Below are 8,376 nucleotides of genomic sequence, written 5' to 3' on the forward strand. Positions count from 1 at the left end.
AACACTGTCTAGCAGTCTATAATATTAGTGAGTTATCCTCAGAAGTTATTACGGCTCTTTGCTTTTGATTCTCAACATAAATCTAACTAAAAGCCCCCAATGGTAGCCATACTACTACTTCCACATTTGATTGCCTTGAAATGTCTTCTACAAGATTAGTCAGTGTCCACTGGGGAGATAGATCAGCAGGCTAAGCACCTGCCTGGCAAGCGCAAGGTCCCGAGTTTGATCCCCAGTACCAAATGCTGTGCGGGCCCTGGGTTCCCAGGCACACACCTGTAATCCCAGCACTGTGGAAGCTGAGACAGGAGGAGCACTATGAGTCTGAACTGTGTAGCAAGACCCTGTATCAAAAGGATAAAATTATTTAAAAAAATAATAATAAAAGATTAATCAGTCCAAGGCAAAGTCTCTGGATAAAACCAAATTGCAGACAAACTTTCTGCCAAGCCATAACACATATTAGAATCCAACAATCAATGCAGTCCTTCTTTTAAGCAGATAACCTCCTAAGCCTGGTCTTTACTGGCAGGATTTCTATCAGCCTTCTGGACTGAGCTCTGACCAGACATAAATCATACCACCATATAAAACTGTTTTACAAACAACAAAAACAAAAACAAAAAACTGTTCTACAATAAATATCCAGGCTGGGGAGATGGCTCAGTGGAATAAGCGCTTCCTTGGCAAGTGCAAGGGCCTGAGTTCAATCCTGTTCTGCCAAAAAAACAATAAATATCCAAGGGAAGGAAAGAGGCAGACAGACAGCTGGCAAAGCAAGATGCACTACATGTGACATGCAGATGAGGGCACAGGTGGCTTCACTGTACATTCTCACTGCTTCTACACTAAGGATTTTCCATGAGAAAAACAAACATGCACGTATGCACATACATATCTGCTGGTGCACTGTTCCCGAGAGCTGGGAAGCAGGACTGGCATGCGTCTCACAGAAAGGAAAGGGAAGGAGACTGCTCCACCCTACTTGTACTGGCTGGGGCAGCTGCAGCGTCCCAAGCCCTGGCAGTTAGCTCTCTGAACACCAGGGCCTTTACTGAAAATAGAAACATTTCCTGTGGGGCCCTCTAGAACTTCTGCTTTTGCCACTAGAGCACCACTGGACAGGCTTTCGCTGGCAGATACAGCAGTAATGTTGCATCCAATTCAGGTTTCTATTGTGGAACATGGGGTTTTCCCAAGACAAGGCAGGCTTCATGAGATCGGATGAAGTCAATGATTACTCTTCTATTTGCAGCTTGGTTTACTCCAGACAATCAACTTCCCATCTCTGCACAATACATAACTATCTCAACCTGCCAGGGCGGGGCTGGCACAGCATGGAATACTGGGGATTGAAGCCAGGTCCTTGCCCATGTCAGGCAGGCACTTAGACTAACAAGCTATCTCCTTAGCTCCACCCCCTTATCTTTAATTGCTAATCAAAAGGTTGCATAGTATTTTGGGGTGGGGAGGGGTTAGGTATCTTTTAGCTACAGGATATAATCCAGACTCCTGAGCTTGGAGCTAACTATCCAGACTCAGCCACAGAGATCCCTGGCACATTCCTAATACACACTAATATTCATAAGCATTTCCACAGTGGCAGCATCAACAAGCATGGCCCTTTACAACAAGGTACTCAAGGTTCTGTTCTTATCTCGGTTTTGCAGATGAAGAAACTGAAGTACAGGGAGGCTGAGCAATCCTCCCGTTAAAGATGGCAATGTTAGAATTCAAACACCATTGAACACTGCAGACCTGTCATCCCAGCCATGCTGTCTCTGGCTCTGAGACCACTTAGGTCTGCATCTGCTACTCACTGCTCAGGTGGCCACAGGCGGGAGAGGGAGGCCAGGCTCCAGGGCAGAGACAGTGAGAACAGAGACACAGCGTCAAGCTCAGTTTCTGGATAAAGTCACCTAGGGGCTGCATCCTCCTGCCAACTGTCAAATGATCTCACTGCCCTTGGAAATGGTGACAGTTCTGAAGCAGGCTGTGAGGCACGGGTTAGCAGTACGCCCAGTGGTTATGCACTCAGGCCCATGTAAGGATGCCACTTCCAACCCAAGTGCCCTCAAGCAAGTCACTCTTCCTCCCTGTGCTGCTGGGTTGAACAGCAGTCCCACAGCTGGCAGAGTGAGGAGGAAGGTAGGAGACTCCACCCTGCATACCCCAGGGCACAGCTGTGAGGTGCAGGCCTAGATGGACAGGTAGCTGGACACAGTCCAGAGCCCCAAGCAATGGGAGCCAAGCTTGGCCTGCTTTCACCTCAGGGCTACAGAGGCCTCATCCTCATCCTCACTGGTAAGGAGAGAAAAAGCAGCCAACTCACACAGTGCTTGGAGACTGAATAAGTCAACATCTGTCAAGTATGACAGTACCACAGGTACGAAGTACAGCAGGGACAGGAACAGAGAAAGGCCCAAGGGCTGGGGAGATGGTTCAGTAGCCTAAAGCACCTACCTGGAAAGCTCAAGGTCCTGAGTTCAATCCCCAGTCAAAAAAAAAAGGCCCATAATTACTGAGTTATTTTTTTCTTCAGGAAAATGGCAATAAAAGGAGGCTCAGGGTGCAGTTCAGTGGGAGAGCTCTTGCCTAGGGGGTATATGGGTGCAGTCTTTAGGGTGTGCACGTGCATTTGTGTGTGTTGATTTGGGTTTTTTGTTTTGTTTTGTTTTGTTCTTTTCTTTTCTTTTTTTCCCCTGTAACTGTGATTGAACTCAGGGCCTCACAAGTGCTAAGTAAGCCCTCTACCCCTGAGCTATACCCACCTGTACATATTCTTTTACTACTTGATTAGTTTTACCTTTTTTTATTTGGCCAGGTTTCCCCCATTTCTTCTCTTTCCCTTACTTCCTTTGTTCTCTCTCCTCCCTTCCCTTCTCCTCCTCTTTCTTTTCTTCTTAACAAGGTCCTGCTAGATAGCCAAGCTGAACTTGATATCGTAGGCCAGTCTGGCCTTAAGTCCCAAGCTTCCTGCTTCCGTCTCCCACTTATAGGCATGTGTGGACAACATGCACACAGCTTGGTTTTTATCTGCTTTGTTTTTTCTTTTTTGAGGCAGTTTTGCTATGTTGTCCAGGCTGGTGTCAAACTCAAGGGCTCAGACGGTTCTCCCACCGCAACCCTTACTCAGGTGGGACTAGAGGCGTGGGCCACCACGCTGGCTTTTTCCCCATGTTTTACTCTGTGCTCATATATACAGACTTACCTCCATCACTGCTAACTATCCTTTATAGTTTTATATCATTAATTTAATCATCTCCACTGCAGCTCAAAGTTTGGTCCTGTATTCATATAGATCACTGATGGTGAACCTTTTAGAGACTGTGCACTAACCTGCAACCCAGAACCCACTTATTTATCACAAAGTGCCGACGCTGCAATTAAACCTGAATACTGAGGTTTCAGTTTAGAAAAAGCAACTCATACATTAACATCTTTAAAAAAAAAAATACAGGGCTGGAGAGATGGCTCAGTGGTCTAAAGCACCTACTTAGAACAAGCTTAGCAAAAGCATCAGGGACCGCGGTTCAATCCCCCAGCACCACATGCCAGCCAGCCCTGCCCCCTGGTGGGCTGAGCTGGTCTCTCTCTCTCCCCTCTCTCTCTCTCTCTCTCTCTCTCTCTCTCTCTCTCTCTCTCTCTCTCTCTCTCTCAAATAAATAAAATTTAAAAAAAAAAAATACAATAATATGTGTGCCATAGGTTCACATCACTGTTATAATAGATACATCTTCATTTCCTTAAGTAAATTTGCTTTAACTAAACAAAATAAATGAAAGTGAAAATACCTGGGCCCTTAAAGGCAGCGGGCCCCAGGAGCTTCCCTGGGTCCTGGTCCTCCTCCCTGCTTCTTAGGGAAGCTGCTGCAGGCCCTGGCAACACAGCTTCTGAGAAGTCTGGCCGGGAAGAGCTGGTTTCTGCACCCTGTTTCCCTGGAACAAGATGGAAGGAAGGTCATTTTGTGATGTGGGAAAACTACTAGGATCAGAAATCTAAGTTCTACTCCAAGCTCCACCACAGATACAGTGCGCAGCTATGCCTGCCCGGCTATGGCCTCCTCATCGGCACAGTGGGGGACTGGACATGACAGTCCCACAAGGGCCCTGCTCTGACACCCTGCACCACATACACTATTTGGTGCCAACTCTATGTCCTCAGATGAGTTATTCCCGTCTCTGAGCCTCTTTTCCCCACCTACAAAGAGGAGCTCATGAAAATAACATCTGTGCCGGGCATGGTGGCACAAGCCTATAATCCCAGCACTCAGGAGGCTGAGGCAGGAGGATTGTTGAGAGTTCAAGACTACAAAGTGAGCTCAAGGCTAGCCTGAACTACATACCGAGACCTGTCTCAAAAAGACAAAAGAGGGCCAGGGAGATAGCTCAGTGGCATAAGCACCTGCCTGGCAAGCATAAGGTCCTTAGTTCAATTCCCGATACCAAAAGAAAGAAAAAGAATTCTGCATGATTACATCCCAGGGCTGTTGTGAGTACCTGCCTGGCAGGCCTTTTTTTTTTTCGGGAACTGGGCATTGAACTCAGGCCCTTTCATTTGCCAGGGAAGCGCTTGTTCCACCAAGCCATCTCCCTGGCCCCTGCTTAGCAGGCCTGAGGCCCTAACTTCCATGCCCAGCTCTGCAATAAATAAGTAAATAAGTAAATAAATAAATAAATAAAACAATAAAATGCCCAACCCCCTAAGTAACCTTGATCTTAACAGCCCTAGCTGAACTACAGCTTCCCTACTCTCAGCTGAGGTGCACAAGCTTTGCCTGGTGTTACACATGGGCTCCTATACCCAGCAGTTCTGTCTGTCAAGAGCCCACTGGGCCAGGGCCAGCCGAGTGCAGTGCACCTTGAACAGCTTTGTGTTCCATCCTTGATGAAGACAAGGAACTAGGACCAGAACAGATGAAGCGACTAGCCCAGGGGACAGGGGACTGGCTGCAATGGTTACCTCCTTCCCAAAGAGTCATTACTTCCCCTTGGCATGGTTTTGGAAAAAACCACAGGTTCTGTGAGGCCTGGGGATACCAGCTCTACCCAGTGTCTCAGAGCTCTGAGGGTCTGCTGCGGAGATGCCCTACACAGGAGGCACCCAAGTCACAACTGGAGGGCAACAACCCCACACTGTTAGCAGCTGCCAGCCCAGCACCAGTGCCCTGAAGAGGTTCCAGGTTCCTGAAAAAAAAACCTTTCAGTGAGCTTTGGGTTTAAAGTTCTTCAAAATGCAAGCAAGAAACCCTGTGTACAAACATCAGTGTCTGCAGCTGGGTATGGCTCAGGAATACAGTGCTGGCCTAGCACGTTTGAGGCCCTGGGTTCAAGCCCCAGTGCTACAAAGAAAAGAAAGCAAAGCAGAAGGTATTGGACGTCTTCCCTTCTACTCCAGAACTGCTGACCTCAATCTGAGTTGGAAAGGAAGGACAGGCCTCTGCCTTACTTCCCACAGTTAAAACCAGCAGAGAACAGTGGCCTCTCAGTCCTCACCCGGGGGAAGCTTGGTCTCTAGTCACTGAGCAGATGCGACACCTACTCTCTCAAGATGCCACACCAAGGAATAAAGCCATCAGCAAAGGGCAGGAGGAGGCCAGCGAGCCACACATGTGCAGGTGAGGTGGTGAGGAGGGGTCCTCCTGCCTGGGTTCCCTGCCAGCCACCTGAGGGGCAGGTTGACACAGTCCTGGCCCTGGCACTAGGCTGGCCAGTGGCTGTATGGCGGGAAGAAGGCGCAGGCAGAAGCCCTTCTCTGCCCCTCGCTCTCATCAGGGATGGCTGATGGCATGATTTCTTTGTCTCTCTGCTCTGTATTTTCAGTGTCCCAGGCTCTCTGATGAGTGTGAACCACTGACTGGAAGCCAAACAATGAGCTCACAGCATCCTGGCAGGAATTCCAGCCCTGACAGACTCTGCAGCAGGCTCACTATCAAGGGAACCATCAGACAAATGAGACCAGAAGCTGGGCTCTCCACCACCTGAAGAGCTGCCCTGAGGCCAAAGCAACTGCTCAGGGGACACAGCTGCTACTGCTCATCACTGCTACTGTCACTCTGAGCCTCTGAAACGCAGTTTCTGGGGGCCAAGGCTAACTGCGAAGCAAGGGAAGGTGAGGACAGCTGCTTAGCGCAGTCTGCTTTCCCAGGCTGCACTTCCTGCAGTGAATATTTTTGCTCACTGAGGCCCTGGCTGACCCAGGGGCCTGGACCTCCTCCCTTGCTGAGGGGACACAATACAAAGGCCAAGCAGCTCTGCTCCCTGCAGCAGAGCGGCCTCAGCTGCCAGAGCCCTTGCCTGATGGGCGCACTCTGGACACCCCCTCCCTCACACCCTTCACATCAAACAGTGATGCAATATTCATGCATTTGATTTTATTCTTCAGCTGACTATGGCTATTTGCTAAAGCAAATGGAAGTGGTTCTGCTATACCCAAAGAACCCTGGTCAGCTGCCCACGCCACAGGCACTTGGAGCTTTCTGGGCCAGCTTTTCATTTCCCTTCTTATCCCTCAGCTTGACCCTCCTGAACACATGCACACACACACAGCATGCGCCATCCAAACTCCCAGCTCTAGCCAGACACAAAATTGGATGAGTCTGACAGCAGGACTTGTCTTCTTGAGGCTCTGTCCCAGGCTCTCAGAGAGCCTCCCCCTGGCCACTAAGGTAACTCATTCTGCCTCACCTCGTGGGTGCCCTGTCCTGGGGGTGGGATGCCACCCTTACCAACACGCACAGAATCCTGACATGGGGCTGAGCAAAAGCGGCCGAGGCACTAGGACTTTCTCATCGTGGTAAAGCACAGTGAAGGCCTGGGTTCAATCCCCAGTACTATAAAATAAACAAACAAACAAAAAAAGAGATGTCTTTTTTCCCCCCTTGGTACCTGGGATCAAACTTAGGACTGTGTGCTTCCAAGGCAGGTGCTTAACCACTGAGCTATCTCCCCATCCAGGGAGCTACGTCATTTTAAACTGAGAGGATTCATCCTGAAAAGAAACTTAAGGAGGGAAACCTGACAGACCTACTGAAACAGGGGGGTTCAGGCACACCCCACTTAGCACGTACCACGAAGCAGAGTCGCAAAAGATGGAGAGGATCAGCCACAGGAAGAATGCAGGGGTGGGGTCAGTGCTGCAGGAGCAGCAGGCAAAAGCCCTGAGTGCAGGACATTTTGGTACTGCTCAGACGCAGGCTGACCCTCGACCCTCGAGGCCAAGCTGCAGGAAGGAAATGAGCACTGGCAAGATCAGACCTCCAGGGCTCCCACAGACGTTGGTTCGGCAGACCCTTGCACAAATGTGTGTGAGCTGAGACAAGTTAACCCTGCACCCATGGCTCCACTCACAGCCCAGACTCCGTGGCAACCTGGCTGCAGCGGAGCGACCGGTTCTGGCCAGAGATTCTCCCTGCCACTGCTGCTCACAGCAATCCATATCCACTGCACTTCTTCCCTTCTTCTCTCCCTGCCACAGTCACCCCAAGAGCCCTGTGTTCTCGACACACTTGGCTTCAGGCTTCAAGAAGGCAGGAGGTGAGTAGGACAGGCTCGTGCACCCCGTAATCCTGCCATGGAGAAGGCTGAAGTAGGAGGATCAAAGTTAGAGCTCAGCATGGGCAACTTAGTGACTACCTATGACCGTATCTCAGAACAAAAAGTACAAAAGCACTGGGGATATAGACGCCCCAGAGCTGAAAAACAGAACGCAAGGAGTGGCCTGACCCACATTAGACTTCATAGGTGAAACCAATCTTTGTTGTGTGGAACAACGGGGATTTGAGGGCTCGTGTTAAGTAAGATACAACAGTCAGGACAGCTTACTGCATAGCAGACTTGGATAAACAGGCGCTCACTTCAACCCCCTCCTACCATCCCTCTGAAAACTTAGGGACCTGGCCAGGGAGCTAGCTCTGCAGTCTAAGTGCCTGCCTGGCAAGCACAAGGACCTGAATTCAATCCCCAGCACCACATGCCATGCCAGCCCTGCCCCGAACCAGCGACTGAAACCATGGATGGTGGCACATGCATGTAATCCCAGCACTGGGGAGGCTGGGACATTAGGATCACTATGAGTCTGAGCTGCCCTTTACCAAATAAATAAATAAATAAATAAATAAATAAATAAATAAATAAATATTTTTAAAAAAGATTAACTACTTTAAATTAAAAAAAATAGGGAGACCCTGTACCAAATACATAAAAATTTTTTTAAAAAGAAAATTAGGGACTAGTTCTTTTGTTTGGACTTTTCCTTTTGCAGTACTAGGGATTAAATCAAAGACCTTCTATATGTAGAAGATGGGCAAGGCAATGATCCTGAGAATCTCCAGAAGATTTTTGAATCTAGCAGTTAATTGGAAAGATTCTCACCCTG

The 8,376-nt window shown here is 49.0% G+C and overlaps 1 protein-coding gene across 4 annotated transcripts in view; it reads right to left on the reverse strand.

Moving 5' to 3' along the window:
• The window catches only part of Irak2 (interleukin 1 receptor associated kinase 2), an 80,766-nt gene that overhangs the window by 35,693 nt on the left and 36,697 nt on the right, over positions 1-8,376 (reverse strand). For all 4 annotated transcript variants that reach the window (XM_004625226.2, XM_023705343.1, XM_023705337.1 and 1 more), the window contains exon 3: positions 3,795-3,938. In XM_004625226.2, coding sequence (XP_004625283.1) covers positions 3,795-3,938 — 144 coding nt within the window. The remainder of the gene's footprint in view (positions 1-3,794; positions 3,939-8,376) is intronic.

This window comes from Octodon degus, unplaced genomic scaffold (assembly GCF_000260255.1).
Source record: "Octodon degus isolate 3935 unplaced genomic scaffold, OctDeg1.0 scaffold00008, whole genome shotgun sequence".
Taxonomy (NCBI): domain Eukaryota; kingdom Metazoa; phylum Chordata; class Mammalia; order Rodentia; family Octodontidae; genus Octodon; species Octodon degus.